General features: G+C 40.8%; 1 protein-coding gene across 1 annotated transcript; it reads left to right on the top strand.

Moving 5' to 3' along the window:
* Nucleotides 1-11,107: 11,107 nt before the first annotated feature.
* Nucleotides 11,108-11,656, top strand: IFNB1 (interferon beta 1). Its single transcript, XM_021697288.1, has one exon. The coding sequence runs from the start codon at nucleotides 11,108-11,110 to the stop codon at nucleotides 11,654-11,656; it is 549 nt and encodes a 182-aa protein (XP_021552963.1).
* Nucleotides 11,657-16,422: the final 4,766 nt, after the last annotated feature.

The following is a 16,422-nucleotide window of genomic DNA, read 5'->3' as shown; positions in this document are numbered from 1 at the left end:
ACTCTTCCAGTTCCCGAGTGAAATTAAAACTTTTGGTGAGATGATCATGCATTCATTGTTGTAGAGAATATTCTTTGTTTTTTTTTTTTAAAGATTTTATTTATTTATTTGACAGAGAGATAGCGAGAGCAGGAACACAAGCAAAGGAAGTGGGAGAGGGAGAAGCAGGCTTCCCGCAGAGCAGGGAGCCCGATGCGGGGCTCGATCCCAGGAACCTGGGATCATGACCTGAGCCGAAGTCAGACGCTAATGACTGAGCCACCCAGGCACCCCGAGAATATTCTTTTTGAACCAAGTTCTTCCTCATTTCCTGGTGTCCTCATTACCTCCCCTCCTCCTCCTTTTTCAATGGATTTCACTCCAAATAGAATCTCACACCACAGTTGCTACCCAAGGTCAGGAAAAAATCACATTTGTTATCCTGTGGTTCTAATATAACAACCAATAAAGAAAAAGGATTCATGTTATTATAAACCCATAATACTTCTTCAAGTAGCCACCCAAGTGGGTTCTTGTAAATATCACCAACATCAGCTGTTTTTAAATGTTTTGGTCTCAAGACCCACTGATACTCTTTTTTTTTTTTTTTTAAAGATTTGATTTATTTATTTATTTATTAGAGAGTGAGCGAGAGAGAAACAGCATGAGAGAGGAGAGGGTCAGAGGGAGAAGCAGGCTCCCCGCTGAGCCGGGAGCCCGATGTGGGACTCGATCCTAGGACCCTGGGATCATGACCTGAGCCGAAGGCAGTCGCTTAACCAACTGAGCCACCCAGGCGCCCCAAGACCCACTGATACTCTTAAAAATCATTGAGACTCCCCCAAGAGAGATTGTACTTATGTGTGTTACATTTATTGATATTTACCATGTTGGAAGTTAAAACTGAAAGAGTCCTAAATATTCATTCTGTTAAAAATAGCAAAAATAAACTGATTACATCTTAACATAAAAATATACTTTTTATGAAAAATAACTACATTTTCCAAAGCAAAAAAAAAAATAATGAAAATATTTTAAAGTTCTGTACATCTCTTTAATGTCTGGCTTAATAGCAGACAACTGGGTTCTGGTGTTTGCTCTGAATTCAGTCTGCGGTGATATGTTGTCTGTTTCAAGTTCTTGAATGGAAATCCAGACTCACACAGATAGGGAAAATGGAGAACCTTGAAGACCACTAAAAGAGAGTCTGGGAACCCAAGAGGTGCTCAGACTACACTCTGAGAACCACTCATATACATCATCATCACACAAGGGTGAAAGGATACTTACTGCCCACAGTGAGTTGGAATTATCTACTGCCTCTTTTCCAATTCTGCTTATTTTCATGATAGTTTAGAAAACCAAGCAGTTTGGGAAAACACTATACTCTTATGGTTGATATTGTTCAGGATAATCAGCTAAAAGTTTTAGGTTAAGAGTAAGTGTTCATTCACAGCTTTGATTCTTGTTTACTAACCTTCTTTCGTTGTGAAATATAACAATCATTCACAAAAATGCACAAAAGATAAGTAAAAAATGTTAATGAATAATTAAAGCAAATATCCACCAGCCAATTAAAATAATCAAATTTTGCAATATTCTAGAAGCCTCACCACCATTACCAGCCAGTGTGCCCCTCTTGGATATAACTCCATCTCTCTGTACTAAAGGTAACTGCTATCCTGAATTTTACAGTAATCACAGGCTCACTTTTCTTTATAATTTTACCTTGAATCATCCAGTCCAGTTTTGCCTGTTTTTTAAAATTTTATTTTATTATGTTATGTTAATCACCATACATTACATCATTAGTTTTTCATTAGTTTTGCCTATTTTTTAAAAAAGATTTATTTATTTGAGAGAGAGAGAGAAGGCGAGAACGGGGTGGGGGGGAGTAGAGGAGAGAGAGAATCTCAAGTGGACTCCCCACTGAGCACGGAGCCTGGGGCGGGGCTCAGTCTCACAACCCATGAGAACATGACCTGAGCTGAAACCAAGAGTCTTAAGCTTAACCGATGGAGCCACCCAGGTGCCCCTTGCTTGTTCTTAAACTTATATAAAGTGCATATGTATTCCTTTGAGTTTAATTTTTTCATTCACCGTTATGTTTGTGAGATTTAGCCTTGTTTATACATATAATCGTGGCTCTTCACTTTAGTTGTTATTTATGCTCCTATCATATGCATAGACTACAATATATTTATCCATATGACTTTTAAGGGATATTTCAGATGTTTCTAGTTTGGTACTATTATGTGCAGTGCTGTAATGAACATTCTTGTGCATATATTCTGATGCATATCTGTATGATTTGTTCTCCGGGGTAATTCCTGAAAGTAGACTTACTGGGCCATACGCCATGCATATTTTCAGCATTGCTAGATAATGCCATAATGTTTTCCAAAGTAGTTGGACAAATTTACACACTCAACGGCAGTGGATGAGAGTCTTTGTTGATTTATATAATTATCACACTTGGTATTTCCAGTCCTTTAATTTTTTTATATGCATCCAATGTTTGTTTATCTAAAAATCTGAAAAATCAATAAAAAAAACTTCTAGGCATAGTATTTACAAAGTCGTCCAGATACAAAATCAAAATTAGTAACTTCCACATATATATGTGTGCATATATATATATGAAAATGTAATGAGTTAGTCCCATTCAAAATTAGAAAATGTAATGAAAAATATTCTGTTCATAATTGCAACAAAAATAAAGATTAAATACATTGGTGTAAGAAAGAATGTGTAAGACATAGAATCAAGCCAACAGTAAAACCTTATTGAAAGACATTTTGAAAATAGCCAATAAAATGGCAAGATTCACTGTTCTTCTTTATGAAGTGATTAATTAATATTTGCTGAATAAATATTTATTCAATAAATGAATGTGTGTTTCTCAAGAGGAGGCTGGCGTTAGCGGCCTCCTCCTGCAGAGTCTGATTTTCCTGTTTAATACAGCTTCACTCCACCTCATGCTTAAATATCCTTTTCTCACCTACAGAAACAGCAAGTGAGAGAAATTGCTTAATCCTCATTGGTGATCAAGGTGAAAAAAATCAGTCTCAATTTAAGAGAAAAGACTATGTAATGTTTTCATTGGTTGCTGGCCATCTTATTTGAATCAAAGATGTAATTATAGACTCATATTTAGAAGCCAAGAGAAAGATGAAGATAACTTTCCCTGTCAATGCTCTGTTTTATTTTTTAATTGAAGTCCAAACTTTATTCAGATTTCCATATTTTTTTACCTAATGTTCTTTTTCTGTTCTAGGATCTCCTTCAGATGCCACAGTACATTTAATTGTCATGTTATCTTAGGTTCCTCCTGGCTATGACAGTTTCTCAGTGGTAGACTTTTTATGATGATGTCAGTGGTATCATTTTTAAAGTTTCATTTCCCAATTTTTTGTTGCTAGTATAAAAAGGGGTGATTGCTTTGTCATATTGAGCTTATGCTCAATGATCTGATTGTTTATCTGTAGATTCTTTTGTATTTTGTTGTAGATAATGAAGTAAAATATTTGAGACAGCGAGAGAGTTGAACAGGCACCTCACACAGAAAATATTCAAGTGGCCAGTAAACATGAAAATGTGCTGAACCTTATTAATAACCAGGGAATACAAATTAAAACCATAATGAGATATCACTACACACCACTAGCATGGCTAAAATTAAGAAGACTGCCAACATTGGGTGTTGGCAAGAGTGTGATGCAAATGTACTTACGTTCCATACACAGAGAGTGAGGATGTAAATTGGTGCAAATATTTGGGAAATATATTTGATATTATCTGTTAAATCTGAACATACGCATATTCTATGACCCGGTTACTTCATCCTATGCATATACCCAAAGAAACACATACCAGTGTGCTCCAAAAGATACATACAAGGGTTTTCATAGCAGAATTAATTATAATGACAAAAAAACTCAGGAAGAAAAAGACTGAAACGTTCATCAGTAATGGGAAGGATAAAACATTGTGGCATTTCTAAGTAGGTATGACACATTTGTGCGAATTAATGAGCTATAACTGCCACAGCAACATCGATGAATCTCACAGACATACTATTGAGTGAAAGAAGTCATTTATATAAAGTTCAAAACCTGGGAGGATACAGGGAGCTCAAAGGCAGCAGTGACTGGGAGGGTGGGAGTGGAATAATGATCAGGAGGAGACAAGGGGGGATTTCTGTCCTGTGGGTAATGCTTCTGCCTTCACTTAGTTTGGGGTTACAAAGGTGTGCAGAAGATTTTATTTTATAATAATTTGTTGAGCTGTGTACTTAAGATTTGTGCATGATTTTCTATGTATATTGTATAATTTTTTTTTCAAAAGGAGGACTGGGGAATTTTCACTTTTATCTATCAAGATACTTTCTTACTGTCAACTTTGCTGCACCTTCCAGGTTATCACTGAAAGGGTTTGGGGGTGCTTAATTTCTGTTCTGCCACCATTCGGGCACTTACTGTTAACTTTTCACCTTGTGCAATTTATCTTCTTTTATAGGGCCCTTTTCCTTGAAAAAAGAGTTGCAGAGATGATTAGACAGCTGTAATTTTGATTTCTAGATACATATCTGTCCTGCATAGGTAATTAATTGAATCAAAAAGAGGAAGAACCTCTTCCTGTTTGTGAGGTTTATAGAAAAGCTCCAGGGGCAGCTGGGTGGCTCAGTTGGGTCCAACTTCTGATTTCCGCTGAGGTCATGATCTCAGGGTTGTGAGATCCAGCCCTGCGTCGGGGGGCTCCGTGTTCGTCGGGGAGTCCGCTTCCCCCTCCCCCTCTGCCCCTCCCGCTGCACGTGCGCTCTCTCGCTCCCTCAAATAAATAGATAAATCTTAAAAAGGAAAGCAGCTCCAAATTTAAATGATGATTTCAAATGGCTAGAAACACCATGCAAGTTTTGCTTTCTAAATGTCACCCTTCCTCTCTGGAAAACCTCACTAACCAGAAGAAACCGGTACAGGGGCGGGAAAGTAGTTGTCTGCACCACAGAAAGTTGGTGGGAGAAAATGTGTGCCAAAAAACCATCTCCACACGGGGCTGACGTGAAAAATGGCTTCAAATCAGAGAGGAAAAGCTGATGGAAAGGGCTGGCTCATTAATCCTTGCAGCGGAGGTATAACGGCAGGCCACTCTAAGACGTAGCTATCCCTGATAGAGGCAAGGTTGTCTGATTTTTTCTGGTTCTTGTGATAAAACTCTAATAAATTAGAGGAAACGAAAATAAAAGGCCGTGTCCTACAAAGGAAGAAACTTTAAACCATTCATGGGATAGACGCGAGAAGGGGTAGAGAGAAGCTTCGTGAAGGCGACTGGAAGAAAGGGCTAGACTAGGAAGCAACTCATGAACACAACAGCAGGAACTGGGAAGAGGACAAAGGGAAGAAATCAGGGGGAAAAAAGCATCCCCTTTTCTTCCAGGCCCTTGTATGCCTTTATTTTTCACCTCCACAGCCATGAGAGCCTCTGGGCAGGGCCTCCCTGCCTTTCCCGGCGGATTCACCGCCAATATTTCTGCTGATTCTTCTGCCCAGGACAAAACTCCAGTCTACTCTCTGCCCAAAGATCTCTTGATTTAAATACAAATGCTACACTCCGGCATTCAAGAGCCTCCACAATACATCCTGAGCTCATTTTTCCACCTTCAGTCCCCTTGACTCAGAACAGGTAGCCTTGTCCAGAAGTTGTAGCTGCTTCTCTTGCTCCTTCCACATTTGTCCATTCTCCTGGCCCCGTTCGGGCGACCCCTCCACCTAGAGCTGTTGCTGGTTGTTGTGACAGGAACTAACCACAATGGGCCTGTTGAGATTGCCACGAGTCCAAATTGAGCTGTACTATGTAAAAATGTGCATCATGTTATCATGTTTTGAGGACAGTATGAAAAAGAAGACTGTAACTATCTCGATTTTATATTGATTATGTGTTAAGATGATACTATTTTGATATATTATGTTAAATAAATATACTATTAAAATTAACTTTACCTTTTTCAATTAGCAATAAATGTTTCTTTTTACTCTTTTAATGTGGCTACTAGAAAATTTTATTTAACTGTCAAAGATTTTTTTTTTAAGATTTTATTTATTTATTTGACAGAGAGACACAGTGTGAGAGAAAGCACAAGCAGGGGGAGTGGGAGAGGGAGAAGCAGAATCCCTGAGGAGCAGGGAGCCCGATGAGGGGCTCTATCCCAGGACCCTGGGGTCATGACCTGAGCCAAAGGCAGACTGTTAACTACTGAGCCACTCAGGCACCCCACTGTCAAAGATTTTTATTTCTCAAATTATCTTTGTCAGGATTCCATAGAATGTATTTTATTTTATTTTTTAAAAGATTTAATTCAGGGTGCCTGGGTGGCTCAGTTGGTTAAGCAACTGCCTTCGGCTCAGGTCATGATCCTGGAGTCCCAGGATCGAGTCCCGCATTGGGCTCCCTGCTCAGCAGGGAGTCTGCTTCTCCCTCTCCTGCTCCCCCCTCTTGTGCTCTGTCTCTAAAATAAATAAATAAAATCTTTAAAAAAAAAAAAGATTTAATTCATTTATTCATGAGAGAGATAGAGGGAGAAGCAGGCTTCCCACTGAGCAGGGACCCCAATGCGGGACTCGATCCCAGGACCCTGAGCCGAAGGCAGACGCTTCATGGACTGAGCCACGCAGGCACCCTGGAAAATTTTAAATTGCAGATGTGGCTTGCATCATACTTCTATTGGAAAGCGTTGATCTAGAGTGCCCTCTACCCTGTCACCTTCACTACGATCGTCACCTGCCGCTTGCCTCCTTATCCTCCCCATCAGCTGTAATTCCTGTCCTTTGAGTGCCACCATCTCCACCATGGTTGGCACCCTGTATGGATCTGAAGGTACTAGCTGTTGTCTACTCCCCCGTATTTGAACTGTGGTATATGGAAAGAGCACAGGTTTGAATGCAGTCCACTCATTTGATTAGCTGTGTGTATCTTGAGTACATTATTTAACCCTCTTTGAGCCTCAGTCTCCTCCTCTGTAAAATGGGGGTAATGGTAACCCATCTCCAGTGTTTACTGTGAGGATTATGCAGAGGATGACACACAGCAACTGCTCAGTTTGTGGTAGCTAATCCTACTACCACCACTATTATCTTAGATTATGCTCTCTCTGATCACAGAGGATCAGAGGCTATTGGATGTGGGCAGGATGAGGAGGCCCTCTGCCACACCTGAGGAGCTCAGCTCTACCTGAGTGTGCAAGTCACCCTGGAGGGGCAGGCCCTGGTGACTCGACTCCTTGGACGACCTCCATCCCCTGAGTGCAATGGACCATCTCTAGGTTGACTGATCCCTGTGACTCCTTGCATTGGCCTTTGTGCTGGGAGCCATGGATGATTCCAGTCTAATCCAGAGATATTTTTCAAAAAGCAGAAACCCTGAAGAATGACTCAATGATGGACAGCACTGGGCATTTGAAAGTGGAACAGCTGTGGGATGATTTTGCTTTTACCAAAACTCATTGTGTTGTGAAGAACACAGGAGATGGTGGGGGTTCTGTTCAGAGCTGGCATGTGAAGGTCAAAAGGCTGGAGAGAATGAAAACGGGGCAGAACAATCAGAAAGCCTGGGGCTTACTGGCTCTTTCTTAGTGTAGATTATTCCATAATGAAAGAACACATTCACTGGTGAAAAATTGGAAAGCCACACAAAGAAAAAAAGAAAAACTACCACCCTTTTGTTACACAAGTCAAACAACCGCCATCACAATGTTGGTATATTTCTGTTATTAATTTTTTTCTCTACATACTTTTATATAGCTGTGTTGTATGTACACTTTTATATTCTCCTTTTAATATAAGTGGGTGCTTTTTATTTTCTAATGACACAGTAACAGCTGTTTATTATAGAAAAATTTTAAATGTGAATAAAATGAAAGTTAAAAATTTAGTAACATTTATATTAAATTCTTTTAAACAAATAAAATGCACTAAATTATGAGAATGCCTAACAATTCTATTCCCCAGATATCTTCTTTTTTTTTTTTCTTAAAGATTTATTTATTTATTTATTTGACAGAGAGAAACAGTGAGAGAGGGAAACAAGCAGGGGGAGTGGGAGAGAGGATGAAGCAGGCTTCCTGCCGAGCAGGGAGCCCAATGTGGGGCTCGATCCCAGGACCTTGGGATCATGACCTTGCAAGCCAAAGGCAGACACTTAACAACTGAGCCACCCAGGCACCCCTCTAGATATCTTCTGATCAAGGGGAAAAACATACATACAGATGGTTCTAAGGTAAAAAGGGAAAAGGGAAAGAATTTTCCTTTCTACATCCTCATCCCTATTAGCATTCTCCCCTATGGTAACCACTAATAACAGCTGAGTAAATGTGCCCAACAAAAAAAATTACATGCATGTATCAGCATATTTTGTATATCTCTCTATTAATTTATAAAATAAATGATAATACCATATCCATTATTTTATGTATTACTCTTTTCACTAAATATATCTGGTCCCTACCAGCAGATCTTCCTTTTTAATGGCTATATGGTATTCCATTTTTGTCTACCATGGTATTACTTAATCAATTCCCCAGTGATGGATACTTAATTTGTCTTTATACTATGGCAGTAATGCAATGAACATTCATATGTGTTTATATATTATATTCACACACATATACACATATACTTCTGCAGGAATATCCATAGGTAAATTCCTAGCAGTGGTATTGTAAGTTAAAGGGACAGTTCCATAGCTTGAAATTTTACATTTTGAAATATACTGCCAATTGCCATGTGGTCTGTCCTTGTGAGCTAGCTTAGGCTTTCTCACAGCATGGCAGACTCAGGGCGGTAAGATCACTTATATAGTGGCCGATGGCTTCAAGAGCAAGAATTTCAGCTAACAAGGTAGACATTGTATTGTCTTTCTTGACTCAGCCTCAGAAATTATACAACAATGTTTCTACCACAGAATTCTGCCCAGATTCCAGAGGAGGGACACAGACCCTACCTCTTGACAGAGTCAAAGTCACACTGTAGATTTTCACGTGGGATGGGAGATATTGCTCTGGCTACTTTTGAAAGAACAACCTTCCCCATTCTCCAAATGTTTGCATAAATTTATACTTCCATTGAGTGTATATTAGAATACCCATTTCCCCATGCCCTTTGCAAATCTTATTGGTGAAAAATGATTGCCTCATTACTAGTTTGATTTATATTTCTTAGTAACATTTGAACAGATTTTCATATCTTTTATTGGCCCTTTATATTTCTTTTCCTGTATATAAACTTTTCTATTTGATAGCTTTCTATTCATTTTAAGGGCTGCTTGCCTGTGAATAAAATGATCCCTTTTTCACTGTACATTGTAACAATGTTTTTGATATTGCTCTTCCTCTTTTTTTTTCTTTTTTTATGCTCTTCCTCTTTGACTTTGTTTTTTTTGTCATTGAAATTTGTAACTTGTTTCTAGTCATATTTATCAATATTTTCTATTAGAGTTCCTGGGTTTTATATCTTGCTGAGAAAATGTTTTAAATGTTTTTTTTAAAAATACCCAAGTTTTCTTCTAGATTTTGGTCATTTTAGCTTCTAATCTGTTCCATACAATGTTATATGGACTATATAATATTGTACCATCCTTGGTTTCCTGAAAATAACTCCCTTTGGCCAATAGACACTATTTTTTATGTACTGTTGGATTCTAGTTGCTAATATTTTCCCCCAGATTAAAGTTTTTCACCAGTGCCAGATTTCCCCTAAACTTCTCATTACTTGTGACTCTATTTTAGTCTGCAAAATTTAGAGTTTTTCTCTTATTTCTAATTATTCCCTACATATATTAATTTATTTCTCTGTTTGTCTAATTCTGATTTATAGTGTTATGTATCATTTCTTAATATTTCAAACTCCTTTGGTAACACTATGTTAAAATTTTTATCTGTGTGCATGCATTCCTGGTATATTTTCATTATCTATACAGATATGATTTACTCCTCATCCACTTGTTTCTAATAATAACTTTGTCTGAGTCTCAATCTTAATGCTATTCTGTTGCTGGATTTTATAGGCACTTATTTTTCCTAAACTTCTAGATGTGGTTTTGTAGTTTCTCTGACTTCACAGAGCTCCCTCTTCTGTTGCTTTTGTTGAAGTGCTCAAAAACATGGCAGCTTGCTTTCTGAGTGGTCCATTCCCAAACTGATCTGACTGGTCTGTTTTTCTCTTTCCTTGCCTCTGTTGTTTCTTTCCTGCTCAGATCTTTCTCTCTCTCTCTCTCTCTCTCTCTCTATCCTGCTCAAATTTGATTACACTTCTAGCAGTTTCTCCTCAGTGTAGGGACCTTTCCCAAAGGGGAGCTGTGCCCTGATGGTTTGAAAATTACTTGTATCCTCCACTATTCTAGTGCCTTTCAGAATCTAATGAGTTTGGGCAAAATCCCTTCCAGTTTCAACTGTTGTTCTCAAATCAGCCCGGATGGCTTTCCAGTAACTACATCTTGGTTATATTAGGGTTCTCAGTTGTTTTTCCCTACTCTCTCCCACACAGATGGTGCTACCGGACAGGTCATGTGGCATTTGGTGGTTGGTCCTCATCTGTGGTTCATGTCAACCAGTTTTATGTCATAAACTGCATATATTTATTGTTTTGTGATAGTGTAATTGGGAATTAAACCTAATTCTTATGAAAAAGAAAACTTGCACACAAAGGACCCCCCCCCCCCAAAAAAAAAACCCCACCTCATAATACCAAAAAAGAAGAAGAAAAGATCTTTGCCAAGTGAAAGAATCCTATAATGGTCAAGTTCTAAATGATTGGGCTTACCTTTTTCTCTTTAGTAATTGGGAATCCATTGAAATTATGCAAAACATTAGAAATCCTCACAGTTTCTATATCTTTTTCCCCAATGGATATAAAATAAAGTAGGACCTTAAAGAAAATGGATTTAAGAATCTACTACTAATTTAAATGACATAGGAAAACTGAAAGGGAGAACTGAAAGTGGGAAATTCCATTCAAAGAGAGGACCATCCTGTATATATAGGCCACACTCATGGAAGAAGGGCATTCACACTGCAAACTCTTGAAGCCTTCGCTTCAGCACCTAGACAGTGGCAGGCAAGACTCTTCCTCTTTTCATCATGACCAGCAGGTGCATCCTCCAAACTGCACTCCTGGTGTCTTTCTCCACCACGGTTCTTGCCGTGAACTACGACTTGCTTCAATTCCAACTAAGCAGCAGCAGTGTGGAGTGCCAGGAGCTCCTTCTGCAGTTGAATGGAACTTCTAAAGATTGCCTCAAGGACAGAATGAACTTCAAGATCCCTGAGGAGATTGAGAAATCCCAACAGTTCCAGAAGGAGGACATCATATTGATCACCCTTGAGATGGTCCGGAAGACCTCTGATATTTTCAGGAGAAATCTCTCGAGCACAGGATGGAATGAGACCATTGTTGAGGACCTCCTTGCGACACTCCACAGGCAGAAGGAACATCTGGAGGAAATCATGGAGGAGGGAAACTTCACCTGGGACCACAGGACCCTTCTGCACCTGAAGAGATACTATCTAAGGATTGTGCAGTACCTGAAGGCCAAGGAGTACAGCATCTGTGCCTGGATAATAGTGCAAGCAGAAATCCTCAGGAGCTTTTTCTTCCTTGATAAACTTACGGATTATCTCCTAAACTGAAGATCTCTCAGCCTGTGCCTCTGGGAATGGACGATGTTGACAAGGATTTCAGGTATTCAACTCCCAGAGGCTCTGTAAGTGACTGACAGCCAATGTACTGTATTTGAAAGGACAAAGACTTTAAATTTTAAAAATTAATTTATGCATTAAGTTATTTTTCTACTTATTTAAACTTTCACCCGAGGAAATAAATTTTTTTATGCAACAAAAGTCAACATAGCAGCTTTAATTTCAACTTGATTTCATTAGCACCGTATTAAAAATTACAGAGCACCTACTAGATGTTCTTTGTAAAATGTGTGCAAAACCGTACAGGTTCTGGCCTCTGCCTTCAAGGAATTTAAAATCCAAAGAAGCCGTGTGGAATATATAAGATGATAGATGATAAGGGAAGGTGAACCTTTCAGGAGAATAAATGTGACCTCAGCCTCTTCAGCATTAAAATGGAAGAGGCAGGGCGCCTGGGTGGCTCAGTTGGTTAAGCGACTGCCTTTGGCTCAGGTCATGATCCTGGAGTCCCGGGATCGAGTCCCGCATCAGGCTCCCTGCTCGGCAGGGAGCCTGCTTCTCCTTCTGACCCTCCCCCCTCTCGTGTGCTCTCTGTCTCTCTCATTCTCTCAGTCTCAAATAAATAAATAAAAAAAAAATCTTAAAAAAAAAATGGAAGAGGCAGGCAGGTGGCTCTGGAATTAGGACAAGGGGTTCTGCTGCTTAGACTCTGCTCCTACCCTGTGCCCTCAGGCTCTCTGACCCTAAAGTTAGCATTTGACTGGCTATCAGGGCAACTAGAAGAGTATTTCAGCTCTTGTATTTGCCCTGAACTCCTTCCTATTATTTGCAGGATGCTCTGCTTGCCCCCCTCCCCAACCCTGCAGGATTTTAAAATATTCATGTGCCCCCCTAAGCTAAGGGTGAGAAGTCCCAGGCACGCCTGTGACAGTGTTAAGGAGCAGTCCCTCTATTGTACTCTTCCTGGACAGCTAAAATGTATGGGTGTCTCCGTGGAGTTGGGGGTCTCTGTCTGCTTCCAGGGCACAAACACCATAGGGAGAAAACTCTGCTTCCGATCTCTGCTCTCTGGCCAGGTTTTCTCCCCATTTTGTCAGAAAAGCACGTTTGCTCCTGGTCCCTGCTGTTCTGTTCGTCCAGAATTCCATTACCTGCTTTTCCTGATGCTCTGCATCTCTGAACCACACACCCCCTAAAGCCAAATCCAAGATGTGCATGGCAGATTGAGTCGTTTCTGTCAAGTGGAAAACCAGGAAGCATGGGGGAAAGGGAAACTCAGGTGGGATAAAGAGCACACTAACTTTTCTCAGGGCTTACACTGAGAAAATACAATTTGCCTAGGAGCTCTCTGGGCACCTGGCCAGCATGTGCCAGTTGGCCGGGTTTCTGGCTTTGTACTGAACCCCTTGGGAATTTAGATTAGTATGGCCGTTGTGGTCATTAGCAGCTCCCCTCCAGGCGCTGCACCCCTGTATGTAAGTAATTGGAAATAAGTCCCCCTCACAAGCACCCCTCAGGTGGGCACAATTACATTATTGCTGTTTTACGGTTCCAGAGACTAAGTCTCAGGTTTAGGAACTGCCCCAAGGTCACCATAGCTAAATGCATGGAGGTTTAAAAAAAAGTACAAAGGGCAGAATCATAAAAGACTTTGTTCATAGCTAAGCATTTTCTCCCAGAGCAGTACAGAAGTCTGAGTTCCCTTTAAGGGATTCAGCCTTGAGGAGAAGAAATCTGTCAGGAGTTTCGGAGAAGACGCCACAGTACAGGGCAGACAATGAACTTGGGCTCCCTCTTCTGACTCAAGGCCGGTAACACACGGGCTGTGGAACCAAGAAGTGCTATATTCCCTCGTGGATCGGCTGGCTACATTTGTCCCAAGACAGTCGAGGTCCTGGTGAAGCAAGAAACCTTCCCTCTCCCCAAAACTCACACTCCACTTCGCCACACCCCAGCTCTGCTAAAAGCCTTCCACAGACGTGCTTCCTTTTGCCAGGGACTCAAAGACAAGATGGGCACGGAAAAATGCAGACTAATGGGTCGTGGTTAGAACAACCAAGAAGTCTCCCTCAGCAGTGGGGCCCAACTGCTCATCGTCTTCTCTAGGCTGAGGATACTAAAGAAGTCTCAGCAAGAGGCTCTTCTCTACTCACTGCTAAGTTGGCCCAGATACCAAGGGGCTGGAAAGGTCTGCTCAGCATGTGTCCCGGAAGCCAGAAGGCCAGAGGGCCAGAGGAAAGACTTCTTTTGGAGAATTATAAATACCTATGCCACAGCTGAGTATATCAGCCCATCTATAATAGCAAAAATACGTCCATCACCAGGAGAGCATAAATGATCATTGATATGAATTGCAATAAGGATGAGGAAGGCTAGCTCAAAAGCACAAGTGTGAGTAGGGACCTATGCTAAACAGACAGCGACATAGAAGGAGTAAAGCTGTTATTTTCGCTGGCACCAGCACACCTCAAAGGAGAGCACTCATTTAGAGAAATATTGACGAGCGTCTTGAGGTTGTGGATACGCTAACACAAGAGGTAGTGCACCGTCAATGCTGTGTTTTTGTGTGTGTGTGTGTCTGAGGAGGGAAAAAGAGAGAAGCCCATCAGCTGCTCTGGAGCTGTGATGGTCCCTGGAATAAGATGGCAGTGAAAATTTTCTGGTGAGGACAAATAGAGGGCTTTTAAGGACAAGGATGTCTCACGTGCAACTTGAAATCAGGTGCAGTATTATGATGAAACCGTGTCCCCCCAACCCTCAGTGGAGATGGCTACCCACACGAAGTTTCCACGTGTGTAGAACTCGTAGAGGGAGTCCAGGTCTGTGTTTGAAATAGTGTGGGGGAACGGAATCGGGTGGCCAGGCATCCGTACTGGAACCAGATGAGTGGGGACAGAAGGCAGAGCCATGACATGCAGCCACTTTGCCCCCTCCTACCTCCCACCTGAGGAATCCAAGGAATTCTGAGGGACTCTGTGCCTCCACAGAGATTAGGAGGTGGAAGTTTTATCTCGCTCTTAAGCAGTTAGAAGGCCCTGGCAAACATTTGGGTCACGTAGGAGTACATAAATACTGCCCCACCCTATGCACCTGTAGACACAGGGTAACCACGTATATTCATGTGGTATTTTTTGCAGTTAACAAAGCTGATACTTAGGCAGTTTGGGTGTCAGGCACACTTAGGTACTCAGATACATCTGATGCAGGGACTTGTTCATAAAATACTCCTTAAAAAATGAAAAGGGGGGACCTGGGTGGCTCAGGCGTTAAGCGTCCACCTTCGGCTCAGGTCGTGATCCCAGGGTCCTGGGATCGAGTGCCGCATCGGGCTCCCTGCTCCGCGGGAAGCCTGCTTCTCCCTCTCCCACTCTGCCTGCTTGTGTTCCCTCTCTCGCTGTGTCTCTGTCAAATAAATAAATAAAATCTTTTAAAAAAAATGAAAAGAGGGGCGCCTGGGTGGCTCAGTTGGTGAAGGGTCCGACTCTTGATTTCGGCTAAGGTCATGGTCTCAGGGTCGTGGGATCTCCCAGGGGTCAGGCTCCACTCTCAGTGGGGAGTCTGCTGGAGATTCTCTCTTTCCCTCTGCCCGTCTGCCCCTCCCCCGTACTCTCACTCTTCTCTCTCTCTCTCAAATAAACAAATCTTTTAAAAAATGAAAAAAGCCACAGACTGGGCAAAAATTTTTGTACATCACATATCTGATAAAGGATTTGTATCTAGAATATATTTTTTGAAATACTCTCAAAACTCACCAATGAGAAAATAATCAACCCAATAAAAAAATGGGTTATATATATATGAGTGGATACTACACCAAGAGATACATGAGTAGCAAATAAGTACATGGAACTACTGAAGGCTTTTTCATGGATTTTTTTTTTTTCTTTTGTGGCTTAGGCCAGATAATGAATGTGAAATGTTTTATTACAAAGGAGCCCATTCCACCATGAGGACCTACCCTAGCCACTGCCCTTTCTGACAAAAGACCACCAGCCATCCTGGTCGGCTTGTATATGTGATACACTTGAGGTCTGCCCAGCAGAGTAGGCAGGGCCTTTATCAATACCCACTTCTGTCTTGATTAGTCAGGCTGTGAGACATATAGAGAGAGCCAGCAGTTGGTAGTGACATCAGAAGGTGAAGGGCACCCAGGACCAGACCTTGTCAATTGCAGACCTTTTCTCAACATCCATTGTACCTATGGTAATAGAACCTCAAAAACTGTTTTATGAATTTGTTCTTTTGTTCTCAATGTTAATTATTGCTTCTCAAACATCAGTTTAATTATCTAAAATCCTCTAGAATAGTTGGTTTAAAATAATAAACCCTGAGATTGGACTAGAATTGCCAGGTATATTCTCCTAATTTAGGTGGGACCAAGTTAGTCACTTAACTTGTGAATTAACTTGATGGTGTGGACTCTAGAATTGTATTCGCTCTCAATTACCACGAAATCAGTGGTAATTTGGCTTCACTTGACATTCTGTTTTAAAATTCCTGCTTTGCTTTATAATTCCATGTAGGGTGTTCTTAGGAAACCCAAAACGCATTATTTAAATTTTATATCTCGACAGTTAGCCTAGAAATAAGAGAAAAATGGAGCTCACTTCGAAAGACCCTCTTAAGAAAATGGAAGGACATGTCACAGACTGGGAGAATATATTTGCAAGTCACAGATCTGATAAAGGATATATCAATTCACAAAGAACTCTTGAAACTTGGTAATAATATCCTCCACAAAGATGGACAGAAGATTT

This window comes from Neomonachus schauinslandi, chromosome 13, assembly GCF_002201575.2.
Source record: "Neomonachus schauinslandi chromosome 13, ASM220157v2, whole genome shotgun sequence".
Classification (NCBI taxonomy): Eukaryota; Metazoa; Chordata; class Mammalia; order Carnivora; family Phocidae; genus Neomonachus; species Neomonachus schauinslandi.
The sequence above is the reverse complement of the archived record's forward strand: the minus strand, read 5'-3'. Positions and strand labels throughout refer to the sequence as shown.

Excerpts from the sequence above, each read along its gene's own strand:
- IFNB1 (XM_021697288.1), top strand. The coding sequence starts at position 11,108 with ATGACCAGCAGGTGCATCCTCCAAACTGCACTCCTGGTGTCTTTCTCC.